Source organism: Paramisgurnus dabryanus, chromosome 16 (genome assembly GCF_030506205.2).
Source record: "Paramisgurnus dabryanus chromosome 16, PD_genome_1.1, whole genome shotgun sequence".
Classification (NCBI taxonomy): Eukaryota; Metazoa; Chordata; class Actinopteri; order Cypriniformes; family Cobitidae; genus Paramisgurnus; species Paramisgurnus dabryanus.
Window position 1 is genome coordinate 32,424,142 of NC_133352.1, and position 15,024 is coordinate 32,439,165.

The window sequence follows — 15,024 nt, forward strand, 5'->3', positions numbered from 1 at the left end:
TCACAGAAGCTTATGTGACTGCATGATATCATGCTGCATTATTTTAAATCACGTGTTTCATAGGCTGCTCTACGGCTGAAGAATCGTGTACATTGCTTCGTATTGATTGAAACCCGTCGGCTGAGAGTAAAGAATAATTGCTAATTTAATGCATGTCAGGATGATGTGGTCAGTGCCTCTCTCTCTCTCTCTCTCTCCTCTTCTACTGCTTGAAAGAGAGAGAGAGAGAGAGAGAGAGAGAGAGAGAGAGAGAGAGAGAGAGAGAGAGAGAGAGAGAGAGAGAGAGAGAGTGAGAGAGAGACTGTGTGTGATTGTGTGACCTGGTCTACACCTAAATGTTTATAAGGGTAATTAGGAACAATACTGCAGAGACGCCCAAAAACCAAACCTATACGCTTGAACATGGTACTTTCTACATCTTTCCATTCTCCTCCACAGAAAAGCGCATTATGTTCCAGCACACTCCTACTAGATGTGGATGCGTTATCTGTTAAAAATTGAAACAGCAGTGAAAACGATACGGTCACAGTTAATAAACTTACCGCAGTCTTGACACAATATGCTCTCCACATCTTTTTTAAGATTACTCTCACTGGTGTCCAAAGGAGCAAAGGATGCTTTGAATACTAAGGGCTCCTGTGTAGGGTCCATGAAAAATAGATATCTGTGGTGCTTTTCCACCGCAACGCACGGAGCCTCGGAGCCGAATTCCCCGACGGTGACGAGCTGCTCGCGCTCCAGCCCGCCGCTGTTCACCGGCCACACGTCCAACACTTTGACATTCACACTGTAGGGCTCCACGGAGACGTTCTCGGGTAGCGAGCTCACCTCGCCTTCAATCACCACGGCCGATCGGTAAGCCTGGTCCTGCAGCGAATCCAAACTCGGGGCGTAGCAGGCGAAGGAGACCCCGATGACGAGCATGGAGAAATGCACCGGATCAAGCCTCCTCATGCCGTCTGCTGTGGCTCAGGGGCGGCCGGCGGCGGTGCTGCAGTGCTCTCGGGGCTGACGAGGGGCGAGGACGGTGGAGAAGGTGGTGGGGGACTGAGTGCGAATAGGCTCCGGTAGCAGGGCAGAGCGGCAGACCTTGCGCAAGTGTCCATGCCATCTGTGTGTGCCGCTTTCCCCATGCAGTTGGTGATAGGGAAACACCAGCCACTTAGGAACCGGAAACAAACCCGGTCAGTGACACTGCTGAGGCGCAAGATCTCGCTGCTGCATTCTCCTTCGACACAATCCCGAAACCCAATAAATATGCATTCATAAATGACGCTCCTTTACGAGACCGCCAGATGCTGCACAACGCCAGTATACAGTAGACGCTCCTCTATCCAACCAATGTCATCGCCCAGATGGGCGCACAGCCTGCGAAAAAGACGTTTTGCTCGTGCACAGAAAAGATTGGAGTTCGGTGCACATACAAAAAAGCAGAGTTGCCAAAATCAAGCCGTTTCCCTCGAGGCGCCCCTCGTCTTAAGGTCTACCGGTAAAAACTGACGCCAGATTTGTGATCCAGAAAGCAACGACGCGCATCGCGCGCGCGGGAGCTGTTCATTTGGGCGATGCAACAAGCGCGTGCCCTCTGCTCGTGCTGCCCGTGTACCGTGCCTACGGCGGCGGCTTACGTGAGCAGATCTCAGCCGCTTGGGCTGTGGCGTCTGCTGAAAGTCCTAATGATACGCTAATGATAGAAGAGCAACAGTGGAACCGTCCAGCCACATGCGACAGCTGTAGGTCAACTACAATCCTTCGAAACCAGCCAGCCAATGTCACGAGCTGATCGCTATTACGCGCAATATAGGCTAATTTAGCAAAACAATTAAAAACGCATCATAGAAAAATCGACAAGTTATTCGTTTATAAGAGTTCTTTCTCTTTTAGACGGGCTGTCAACTAATACAGAAAAAGTCGGGCCACCGCAGATGCGATGATGACTAACGCTGCGAAAAAGAGCTCTAAATACAACTGATGCCTATAGTGAAAAGTGCGCTCTGCGTTATTTTTACTAACGAAAAATGCCCATTCAGGTCACATTCACCATTTTGCCCCAAAACGCGATTAACCAGGCGCCAAAACGACAGCAAGACAGCAAACCACCGATCATCATATCAGCCATATTTACCCCGGCAACAGGTCCTGCGGGTATTTGGCATACAGCCTGTGCATTTGGTCTATAAAAAGAGAAGGGGACCGGTCATTTCAAGTATGATGACATCAAAAAAAAAAAACTCATTAAATTAATAATTATTATGTTTTCTGAAAGGTATGAAAGAAGCTTGGAGTCATTTTTAAGTTCAATTGGGTTACATCATTGGCTGTGCCAGTAAATGCGTCGTGAGTGAATGAATGTTCCATGGCTGTCCAAAGGCTGCTTTAGGGCGACATCTGCAGTCAAAAAGCGAGTATGTAATAACCAGATTTGCAAGAGATGTGAATTCTGAACACTTGTCTTGCTTTAGACAAACAACGACAGCGATTTTGATATTTTAAATTGAGAACACATATTTCTGGAAAAAAACATGTCAGTTTGGGGATCTAAAATTATCTTGATGAAACGTACAGCTTAAAGAACAAGCAAACTTCATTTTTTCATACAGTACACAGACAGTTAACGTGATTTTATAAAGCACAAGCGTGATGTTTCATTCATTCAGATTCATGCGTTCATTCAGGACAATTCACCCAATTGTGGGCGCGGCGTTGTCGCTGTCCGTGGTGCTGAACAGCAAACACATCCGATATTAAGAACGTTTGTAATTGTAGTCATAAGAAAATGTATTACTTTACAATAGCAGCTATGCAGCTTTACAAAACTATGGCCAATTATAATTTTAAAATACTATTTATACCTACCCATCATTTATACAGAGCAGAAATATAATTCATTTGATCTTTCATTTATCTCCCCTTTACTTTCTTTGCACGTTTATTCTCATGGCATGTTTCAAAGTAGTACAAAAGTTACCAAAATACAATAAAATGCCTAAATACCTAAATGTTGCCATTTATTATTCTTTAATTTTCCACTTCCCCCTCTCTTTAACACAAGTCATAATAACATAACTGGTCACATAATTTTTACGTCTGCTGATGAAGACAAATAGTTAAAAACAATATTCTTTTGCATGTTTACCACGTATGTGCGCAATCTTAACGCTGATATGACTTTAACCAACCCAGAAATCTACAGACTGCAGAAGACCTCCAGTTTAGAGTCATACGCGGAGATCTCGCGAGAGCGCTGTGGTCGCTCAGCAGCATTCGCTTTTGCAGCAGGGCTGAGGGAGACGGATAAAGAAGGAAAGCGGGGAGGCTGCATCATGGCGGATAGAGACAGTGGAAGTGAGCATGGTGGATTCGCCACAGGCCCCGGTGCCGGCCCGATGCACCCGGGTGCGGTGGGCGCAGCATCGCGGCTCCAGCACGACACAGAGGAGCTCGCCTCGAAGCGAGTTGACATTCAGAACAAACGCTTCTATCTCGACGTTAAACAGAACGTCAAGGGCCGTTTTCTGAAGATAGCAGAGGTCGGGGCCGGGGGAAACAAGAGCCGCCTGACTCTCTCCATGTCGGTAGCCGTAGAGTTCCGCGACTATTTGGGAGACTTCATCGAACATTACGCCCAGCTGGGCCCCAGCAACCCCGATATGGTGCAAGACGAGCCAAGGAGGGCGCTTAAGAGCGAGTTTCTGGTGCGAGAGAACAGAAAGTACTACATGGATCTGAAGGAGAACCAGAGGGGAAGGTTTTTGAGGATCCGACAGACCGTGAATCGGGGGCCCGGACTGGGGACATCGCAAGGCCAGACTATCGCTCTTCCAGCCCAGGGACTAATCGAGTTCCGTGACGCTTTGGCTAAACTCATCGACGACTTCGGCGTAGACGAGGACCCCGCAGAGCTACCAGAGGGCACCTCGTTAACTGTGGATAACAAACGCTTCTTCTTTGACGTGGGCTCCAACAAGTACGGAGTTTTCATGCGGGTCAGCGAGGTGAAGCCCACCTACCGCAACTCCATCACGGTGCCCAGCAAAGTCTGGTCCAAATTCGGATCAACGTTCTGCAAATACGCGGACGAGATGAAAAAGATCCAGGAGAGGAGCAGAGAGAGGAGAGCGCGCGAGATGCAACCCGAGGGCCTGCACGGGGACGACGTGGACGAGGATTAATGGATATATAAATATATATATATACATACATACACAAACACGATGTATATCCGCGGAGAATAGGACATTATATAAAAAGAGATATAACGAATGACATGATAATCAAACGTTACTGTAATGCGAGACGTGAGATAGATTTTCAAGGGATCGCTCAACACACAACCCTCACAGACTTTAACAGTTGCATCTCTTCACCCATCGCCGGATGTCACCCACTTACTCACCATTTAACAGTAAGACGCTGCTATAGATAACATGATGTATATGAACCGTGTCCAGGATGGTGCGAGTGTCATATAGGCGGAAGTGTGTGTATTTCCCTCTTTACCCATGTGTTTGACACATCCAAGCTATTATAACAATATTTCCAAAGGTGCAAAAAGGTGAAAAAATATGAGAAAAAATTTATAATTAGTGCTATTTTGACTTCCAGCACAAAAGCTATTGTATAGGAACATTAAAAATTGCATTAAAAATGCAAACGAACATTACAAGTAATGGTACGGCAAGTGCTGACGACATAATATAACTTGCACTACGTCAGAATATTTGATCTGTAAAAAAACGGATTTCACCCCTTCTTCTTGTTCGACTTAAATGCATATGAGGAAATTTAGATGTGATGTTAACTCGTTTGCCTGTTAACTATATACATAAAGCAAATGAGTTCATTTGTTTGCACGCGTCATGCAATGTGTGCTTCGGTAGCCGCGCAGTGAACCCGGGGCGCATTGCTGAAATGACCGGTTGACGTTTGTTCCTGTTAAGTACAAAACCTGTTGCACCATGCCCACTGACATTTGGGCAGACAGTTTCATTGAAGTGCTAACATAGATATACAACTATGATTTTGTGAATCAGATGTACTTAGATCCTTATAAAATTACCCACGTTTTCTGTGGGAATTTTTCTTTCTTTTATTTTTTTGGGAATAGGTGGGAGGGGGGTGCTTGTTTTGGGGTGGGGGGACTCAGAAAGAAGCTGTCCACTAGTGTGCGTATGTTGCGTTAAAACCGGCGCGGGTGCATGTGAACTTGCGCGGAGCATCCTCTACAACGTCAAAAACAACTCTGGTGCCTTATAATCTCTCCACACGTTTACATGCTTTACGTGTACAATATTTTTCCGATCGCTGTTTGTCTTTGTCGGTCGGGGTCACAACTGCGTTGTTGCTGTACCACTCGTGGAGCTTCTTAAATGACTTCTTCAAGCCAATCAAAGAAAGAGGCACGCGGGGACACTCCGTCCCACACGTCATCGAAAAGATGACGATTGCGTTTTCATCAAACAGCGCTGACGTAAACATGGATGTACGCTAATGTTAAAGTCGTGTCAAATTACTATAATTACGAGATGTCGTACACCCAAATTTTTACCTTTATAATGCAATGCCAAAATTGATCCACCTGTTGGCTTAATTGATGACAATTAATATGTAAACTTTGCTTTATGGTAATTTCGAAACGAAGTTAACGCGGCACAGTCACCTAAAGGCGTTGGGGGTCTGCTCGTGCTCCGTGAAAAAAAATAATAGATAAAAAAATTATATGGCTGCGTGTATGTTTCTTGTCACAGCCCAGCGTTATGCTAATATAGGCCAATATAGTAGTACACTTATGGCCGAGGCAGTAGCTGTGTGGTTTTTGTATGGTGCTATCCCCAGTCGTGGGATTTTTTTTCTGCCGGTCTTACTTATCAGTTGCTAACTTGTTTTGAACCTCCTCACATCGCACCCTGAGATTACACTTTACTCACTAAATTTCCAGTGCTTACATTTAAGTATCGCGTGCAATATACTGTAGGGCCGCGTGCCAATTTCCGCATTCCTTCGCGTGTGTGAAGAGGATCCTCTCCTGTAACGACAAAAATCAACCTATGAAGCGGACCTTTAATATTTTTAGTAACTAAACTTGCGCACGAGGTTCAAAACAAGACGACTAACCTTTCTTGGAATTGTCGAACTGCCTAAGTCAAAATAAGGGTTCATTCTTCTAACCGGTCACCAAAAATTGCAAGAGTCTGACAGCTCTCGTGGATATGGCGGTTGCTCTGCTCTCTGCCAATCAGGTGCGCCCCTTTGTTGTGACGTAAAGGCGTAGCGACGACTTGACGTAGTCCATTTTAAACTTAATCGTAGTTAATACTCAGTTGCTAATGTCTGTTTTTTAGCCGATGTTTAATGCACAATGCGTCGGTCAGAAACATTCATATTTATTTGCTAAAAGTATGTGAAAATGTTAGGAATAAGATAGAAATGTAATCTCCTCAAACCCTCCTGACGTCAGCTAGCTCAATAGTGTTGCTAAAGCCTAGCAGTTACTAAAACCCAGACATCACAAAATTCTCCAGTTTCAGCTTGGATACGTGAAGGAAAACATAAGGCCAGTGTCCCATAGTAAAACCACCAGCCTATGGACAATTGGGGGTGTTTGCCACTGACCCTGAAGGCCTGTTTCATGCTAAGGACCTGAGTGGATAAGATAGGCTGTCATTACTTCAAAGTATTTGGTCTCTTGTTTACCACTGCACAATATTAAAAGCATACATAGGCACCTTGTCAAGCTTGATAAAACCTTCCATTATACTGTACGTCCTGCATTAGGTGTTGGTTAGGCCACATCTCTTTATGAATGAATTTGAAACTGTGTGCTTTTGTAGAGGCTATTTGAAGTATATTTGCACATTTGTCATTTATTTTAAGACCGGTAACGCAAATCTTTTCTTATCACTGCCCTGATCCGATTGCAAAACTGCTCAATGTGTGCCACACTATGTGAAGACTAATCATGTGATCATATAAAATGTTAAGCGTGAGCTGAAATCTAAACTGGAAATAATGTTTAGGCCTGCCTTCTTTTTCTGATGAAAAGGGTGTTTTCTATCTAGAGCATTTCGAATCTGAAACGTGCCCACTAACATTAACACGGAAAGTATTGTCGTGCTCTTCCTCATTCAGATACGCACACATCTTTTCAAGTTATATTTTAAAAGTCAATTCTAAAGGTGCTATTGGGTACTAAATGACAGGCTCAATTTCTGTCGAGGTGGCAGTGTTCAGCCAAGACTTTCACAAAACGTTGGTCTTATTGTGTTTGAGCTCTCCACCAGCAAAGTTATGCCTTTGCTTTCAGACACACTGCACAGCAGGCTGTCAGGGCAAAATAAGATGGCGGATGCCTTTTTGACTGTGGGCTGGACTGTGAGACCATTTCAGTCTTCAATTCGAGGTGCTGATTCCAATGTCACCTGTCCTTATTGAGTAAACAGTCTATTTCTGAACAAATGGACCTGTAATTCGTATATCTACGTTTTCCATTTTTAGCAGAAATAGCCCATGTTTTACATAAACAAACTTGATCTGATCTCTTACTAATACTGTGCATTTGCCTAATAAATCTCCCCTTTGTCGATTAACCTCGGTCAGTGACAACGTTAGTTCTCATACTTCACGGTTCTTCGGTCTCACAAGCTCAAGGCTTTGACTAGCTTAGCGTGTTACTGTGAGCATAAGCTAGAATTTTGCGTATTAAACGGGAGGGAGTTCAGCATTAAGAGTCAATGCACAAGGAGGGTATTTACATATCCCACCATCTCCTTTTTATTCCCTATCAAATGTGTTGTACTTAAAAATATATATGACCTGTGATGTGTGTGTATATATGGTTTGTTACATATGATGCTCCTCTTTATTAAAAAAGATAGCATATATATATATAAATATATAAATATGTTTATGTTTCCTATATATATTCCTCTATATATATATTATATATATATTGGAAATATATATGTTGGAAAAGCATATTGCTGTTTTTCTTTGTATTTTATACTTACAGAAAGCATTGAATCAAATGGATAAAATACTTGCACTTTAAATATATAAAGAAAGTAAAAAATCAGCATATTATTTTTGATAGGTGACCTCACATTTAAAGATTATATAATTACTTTCCAGGCTTTGTGACAATTGCTGTTTGGCAGAAATCTATGAAGTTCTTCTACATAATGAAGTCTATTTTGTCTGTGTTACAGAAGGTTTACTAAAGTAAATTGCATGATGAGTAAGTAGTGCACCAACTGTTATTTTCTTTAGTTGGTTAAAATGTCTAATGAAAAAAATACTGTGATGATTATTCTCATGTGTGTACCCATGTTAAACTTACGTCATACATTCTAAGGTATTCTGTTCTGCCTTCCCTACATCATGAATATGGTGCTTAAATTGGCTTAGAAACCTGTCGTGTTCTACTCTTCATCACGACCACAACCGTTCTCCTCTGCATCCTATGTTTGCTCCCTTGCTGTTTGCGTGTTTTGACGACTTTATTCAAAAATTTACCTTCATGGTAACAAGTGTGTTTTTGTACAGGTACGTATGTTGTTTTTGAGTTGGAAAGCCTTTGTGTCTGAAAATGACTAATTGCAATAAAATCATCCATTCCTCCCTGGCATCGATTGGTCTTTTTCTGAATTAATTAGGTTAACGAATAAATCCTACACTACTTAAAAGGTCCTTCGTAGATGCCATAGATGAGCCATTTTTGGTACCTCAAAGATACTGTTATTTTTAAGTGTGTATAGGGACACGTTGAACTATTATATCACGAAGTGGCATTTTATGGGTCACAGTAGTGTGAATGTATTCATATAAATCCCCAAAATGATGCAGCACCATTAAAAACAGTTTAATCAAGCCTGTAAAGAACTGTCCAAGGTGCTGACAAAGTGATATCTCATATATACAGTAAAGTTTTTGAGAGCCATCAGAGATTAAAGTCAAATTACATCCTCAATGCAAATTTGAAAGCATGGTGCAGATAAAATACTTTGGATATAATTAGAGTAAAACATGAATAGGGATGTAGGGTTTTAATTGATTTGGCAGGTACTTTATTGAAAATATTTTAGACCCATATTAGTGAGCTTAAACATCAAACTAAGGACAGAAAATACCAAATATTGGAGAAATAGTTGTTCATTTCTATAAATAATTTATTGTTATCAGTGTAATGAGTTAAAAGTGGTCATGAACTAGTTATTTTATTATTTTGTACTAGAATGGTTTTTTTTTTACCTAAAAACATCATATTTAAAAAATTAATAGGCTTTTTTCTGTCTTTTGCACTCTCAGAAAAAAGGTACAAAAGATGTTATTGGGACAGTACCTGTTAAAAAAGGTTCATATGTACCATTTTGGTAGAGATATGTTCCTTTGTGGTACCAGTATGCAGTGGTGTAGTGCAGGGTATACGCAGGTATACGGAGTCTACCCACCTCTTTATTTGATGGCATGGGGTATACCCACTTCTACTGGGGGCATACATTAAGAGTATACCCACTTCTCCAGACACCACTACACCACTGCCAGTATGTACCTCTAAGGTGTACCAATGTGTACCTTTTACACTGTAAAAAATACTTTGCTGCCTTAAATTTTTTTGTTGAATCAACTCAGATTTACAAGTCATGTCAACAGAGATGAGTTGTCACAACTTATAAAATATAGTTGAGAAAAGTCAACTTAAATGTATAAGTTATAACAACTCACCTGTAGATAGAACAACTCAAGATAAATAATAGTAAGTTGAAATGACTTGTAAATCCGAGTTGATTCAACAAAATTTTTTAAGGCAGCAAAGTATTTTTTACAGTGTAGGTACCGCCCCGGTAACAACTTTTGTACCTTCTTGTACCTTTAACTCTTTCCCCACCATTGACGAGTTAACTTATAAAACCCGGAAGTATGCCCTAGGGCAAACAGCTGTATGTCTGTGTAAGTTTTGAGGATCGCTCTGAATCTGATCTCACAAACGGACGTAACTGCACTGCTATTATCAGGTAACAATGTTGCAAAAGTTTTAAATCATTTACAGAATAAGCCCAACACTCTTAAAATAAAGGTGCTTAATGCCCTATTCTCCTGCAGAGACAGTATTTAGTCACAAATTTTTTGAGACGAGTATAGTACCAGTATTCTGACCTTGGTTTAAATAAAAGCTGTTTTTTAAATAACAAAGAAGTGTTGATTTTTGAAACTTACCGAGTATTTTTATAGTAACGATCTCTTATCAAAAGATCAGTTTTGAATTATCAGTTCACGACCCATTTAAGTGATTATTTATGTTGCTGACTTTAAAGGATTAATCCACTTTATTAAAAAAATCACCCCCATGTCATCCAAAATGTTGATGTCTTTCTTTGTTCAGTCGAGAAGAAATTACGTTTTTTGGGGAAAACATTCCAACATTTTTCTCATTTTAATTGGACCTTAACAGTTTAAATGCAGTTTAAAATTGCAGCTTCATAGGACGCACCAGCGTGACCTCACGTAATTGCGTAAGCAAATTACATAATGTGAAACCAGTGCTTTAAGTGGGCCAGAACGCGCCGGTACTCAGTACTGCCACTTCTAAATATAGCTCTTGAGCGTACCATCACCTCTCCGTGCGCCCAGAACGTGCTTTTAGCGTACCGGAACGCTCATTGGCACATCTGTTTAAAAATCAGAGGTTTAATTTAATCCTTTGGCTGCGCTGCCGCTTTTCAGAGCGCCCTTCACAATGTACGCTTCCTAATTCGTCCCACCGAGAGCAGAGACTACATTACCCAAACACCCTTGCGTTTACAAGTTAAAAGCGCATGCGTCGCTTTTGCCGCTGACTGTCAGTCAGTCAGTCAGTGTGCTCTGGAGAGGTGTGTGTTTGTGTGTGAAACGCGCAACCATAGCTGCTCGGTTAAAATGAAAATACAATGAACACTTAATATGCCCTCCTTGTTTTAGACTCTGAGTAGTAAAAGAACAAGGTCAGAATCGGAGGACTCGCATGCTGACATCCCACCAAGCCAGAATGACAGCTACAGGTCAGACGCAAGCTTTATCCAATACCCTTTTGCAATCTCCGCTGTGTCACGGCTGTCAGTTTGGTTCAAGCACCTTCGGATTTCCTCAGGCAATGTGCAGAGTAAAAACATTCTTGAAATTGTAATAGACATTTAGTTTAATTGCTAAACTACAAGTGAACGAAATTTCAATTAATTTGAACGACCACGGGAGTTTTAACACCCGCAAAATGGAAAACAATGTGACAAAGTGATGACTTTCTAGTTTCAAATGGCCAGTATTTTGTTATTCTTGAACCCATGGACATGGTCTTGGTGTCATTTTAAAGTTTTTTTTTCAAGCTCTTTCTATCTTTAACCATGCTGAAAATTTTACTCACATATCTACCTTTTGCACATTTTATTTATGTTCAGTAGATATTTCTAGCTCAAGCAAATCCACAAACTTATAAAAGGATTTTTTAAATTTTTTACAAGGTCGTCTGTTGACTGCTTCAATATAGAGTAGAAAAAAAAATAGAGTACCGGCACCTCTTTTGGGCCACTTAAAGCACTGTGTAAAACGCACATTTGCGGACCATTCTAAACAATAAACTGACACAAAGATATTAATTAATGTGTGATGATGTATTAATGAGGTCGCGCTGGTGCAAGACAAGATGTTGTGGTTTAAAAGTACATATTTTTTATTTTTATTGCCAAAAATGACAATCGTTTTGACAGATAAAACCTTTATGCCTTGTTGGGATTGTTTAAAGCAACACCAAAGAGTTTTTTTTACCTTAAAATAACGCTTCCAAAACAGTTTCAGTCGTTCATCCACTCTAAACAGGGTGAACAGCACTTTCACATTCGCTTTGCAGCCCTCTATCGGCCAAAACCGCACTTAAGAAGTTTCCAACCGTCGGGTAGGGGTCCTGTAGTCCGAGTGAATACTACAAAAACTTGCTTTACGGCAGACCTACAATCCAATCAGAGCCAGCTATGCCTCAGTATTTATGACAGTGGGTAATGGACAATTACGCTTCTAACCTGTAGGGGGAGCAAAGAGCCAAAACTCTTTGGTGTTGCTAAAACTGCAATTTTAAACTGTAAACTGTTGGGGTCCAATAAAGTCTATTAAATTGAGAAAAATCACAGAATATTTTTCTTTTTTTTTAAATTTATTCTCGACTGAACAAAGAAAAACATCAACATTTTGAATGACATTGGGTGAGTAAATTATCTGGATTTTTTATGGAGTAATCCTTTAAGAGAGGCTACTGTAGTGGTCATATTTATCAGTACACACAGTTTAATTGGAAAAGACAGATTTTCAATGCAACTAATCTGTGGTAAAATAGACTTAATACTTCTTTCAATTAAGAGAAAACGCTTCCCTACCAATGACGGCTATCCATATTATCCACTAGGTGGCGCACTTACCCAATTTATAAAACACTATTGCATACACAGATCCAAAAACAGTACAAACTCTGTGTATGTTTTGATCATCGCTTTGAATCTGATCTCTAACAAATGTCCTTTACCAAATTGTGAACAAAGCTGAGATAATTGCATTTTCGTATTTTTGAAGAAACCTATATTTGACAGGTGTTAAAATCTTTGTTTAAAAGCAAAGGGGCTGTTCTTTCATTTATTGTATGTTTATATATTTAAAGAAAAAACATTTTTTTTGAAAGTTATTAAACTCTTAATCCTAAAAGAGATATTGCATAAAGTATTTTCCAAAAAAATCCATGGCTTTGCATTACAATTAAGAGATAATATAAGATTAATAATAAGAAATTATAAATCAACTAGATTTAGGAAAAAGAGCACATAGTGAACATGATAAAAATAAAGTTGCCTTATTTTCTGTAAAAAAAAAAGATAAGCCAAACTTTAAACAGGACTAAACACATGGATTAAGTCAACAGAAGTGGACATTGGAAAATAATCATCACAATCTTTTATTACAACAGCGTCTGAGTTCTACCCTAAACGGGAAAATCATGTTAGCACAACAGCCAAAGCGAAAAGTAGGCTATAGAGAGGTCTTTAAGAAAGCCATTACTAAGAACGTATAAAATTGCAGCTTATATCATTCCACATTTCATAAAGCATAAAAGAGCCGCAAGCTCATCCTCTCACTCTCACTGTCCTCATGCTTTAAAACAGGACTATAAAAATCTACTTGCACTTTTTCAAAGTTTGTACCATTAGGTTTGGGTGTCAGCAGAGCTGACCAAAGTCTTATTAAGTGGCTCGTGAGCAGTCACCGTGACATATTTCCGTCACTCGTTTGCGATACGTAATCACATAAAACATGTATCAGTACATTATAGTGACTGAGATAGAGATTGGTTGGCGACATGTTGTTTGCAGTCCTGCTGCTCATTGTTCTCTCCAGGCTGAAATCTACTGCAGGCACATAAAAACACATGGTAGAGGTTTTGCGGTCCATTGAAGAGGGAAATAAGAGCGTGTTGTTTTAAGTCCAAAAGGTTTGTTGTCTTCCTCGGCACTGTTGCACATTTGTAACGCAGACCCAGCGATGTTTAGTCCATCTTTATCGTGCATACAAATGAATTTACAATGTTTTCCTCATACCCTGTTGTATGTTAAGACACTTTCTATCATTATATATTTATATATATAAGGTATATATATCCGTCAGCTCCGTATCAAAGAGTATGCAAAAATGGTAAACTTAGTAAAATAAGGGTCAAATGTATTCAAGTGTCACTAACTTGGCTCCGGGGTGGAGAAAATAAATTTACAATTAATAAATATAACAGAATAAATAATTACAAGGGGATAGCTGTATAATACTACAGAATCTTACAATACTCAGGGACTCTTTACATGCACCCCAGCACGTGGCAAAGCCCTTAACCTGGCTACTTAATGAGGCACCTCAAAAGTAAACCGAATGCTACATCTTAACCAGACCTGTCAATCATAAAGCCGCACACACACAGCCTTGGAATTGATACATATTGTGATGTCACAAAGAGGCCAAATGATGTCATGAACGAATTAAGTGTGATGTCATCATGTCTTCATTACATGCCCCTATATGGAATAATAAACAGTTGTAGAGTGATGTCACGGCACAATTCTTGATGACATCATAAAATGCGGCTGCATAACGTCAATGTGCGTCTTATTTCTGTAACAGCTGTGATTTTTTGACATTAAATGCATTTTTTTTCATCCTACTTAATACAGTCTTGGTCTCCTCGCTTTTCGTATTTGGCACATAACCTTCATAGCATTATTAACAATGTTTATTGTTGTAGTAATAATACTAATAATACATACAATGTTCATAATAAATTTACTGTACATTAAAATAATAAGGGTGTTATAATGCTACGCTTGTCTCCAAGTCCGTCTCACATATCCATTCGCACTCCAGACATGGGTGGTCAGACATGAGATCTCAAACATGAGGTCAAACTGAAAGACTCTTCAGCTGTTGTGCTCCAGAGCGTGTTTATGTCCAGCCCGTCCATTAATCCCGTGACCTTGGCTAATAGATGGGCTCGACTGAGTTTTACGCAGGTAACTTTCTTTCCCATCCATGCTGAACAAACTTGCCTCAATCTTATCCAAATCGTCACTTCCCGTCCGGAACTTGGCCTGCAGGAGGCTGATGTAAGTCTCATATCGACATTTCTGCATAAAGAAAATTCAAACGCTTTGTTTTGGTTATTTTGCATCGAGGGGTGTTCTGAAATGTTAAAAAGAAACTGGACTAAAATGTAAATAAGTGCATTTGTGTATGTGCAAGGTAAAGCATTGAGATAATAGCTATGGCAACAAAGAGAAGTATTCATCTGACAGCTCAAAGACAAACTGCTTTTATATGGGTCTGACCTCATAGGTTAAATAGTGCTCTTTGATTCGATACTCTTCAGACTCTTTGCTCTTGGGCATCAGGTCTACCGGGCTCCTCTTGTGTTCCTCTAGTTCCAAAGTGATCTGCTTCAGTTTGTTCTCGTGGGACTTCAATTGCTCTTCCTGC

At 40.3% G+C, this 15,024-nt stretch overlaps 3 protein-coding genes across 6 annotated transcripts in view; 1 reads left to right on the plus strand and 2 right to left on the minus strand.

The window, feature by feature from the left end:
- Positions 1–2,195, minus strand: part of nrg2b (neuregulin 2b) — a 113,511-nt gene extending 111,316 nt beyond the window's left edge. For both annotated transcript variants that reach the window (XM_065275246.2, XM_065275245.2), the window contains exon 1: positions 543–2,195. In XM_065275246.2, coding sequence (XP_065131318.1) covers positions 543–954 — 412 coding nt within the window. In that variant the 5' untranslated portion in view covers positions 955–2,195. The remainder of the gene's footprint in view (positions 1–542) is intronic.
- A 921-nt stretch (positions 2,196–3,116) lies between these two features.
- On the plus strand, positions 3,117–8,623 carry purab (purine-rich element binding protein Ab). Its single transcript, XM_065263843.2, has one exon. The coding sequence runs from the start codon at positions 3,129–3,131 to the stop codon at positions 4,170–4,172; it is 1,044 nt and encodes a 347-aa protein (XP_065119915.2). The 5' UTR covers positions 3,117–3,128; the 3' UTR covers positions 4,173–8,623.
- Positions 8,624–12,946: 4,323 nt separating this feature from the next.
- Positions 12,947–15,024, minus strand: part of psd2 (pleckstrin and Sec7 domain containing 2) — a 45,429-nt gene continuing 43,351 nt past the window's right edge. For all 3 annotated transcript variants that reach the window (XM_065275250.2, XM_065275249.2, XM_065275251.2), the window contains 2 exons: positions 14,877–15,020; positions 12,947–14,675 (listed from right to left, as the gene is read on the minus strand). In XM_065275250.2, the coding sequence (XP_065131322.1) occupies positions 14,469–14,675; positions 14,877–15,020 (351 nt within the window). In that variant the 3' untranslated portion in view covers positions 12,947–14,468. The remainder of the gene's footprint in view (positions 14,676–14,876; positions 15,021–15,024) is intronic.

Bases quoted from the DNA above. Each gene is read 5' to 3' on its own strand.
- purab (XM_065263843.2), top strand. From the start codon at position 3,129: ATGTTTACCACGTATGTGCGCAATCTTAACGCTGATATGACTTTAACC.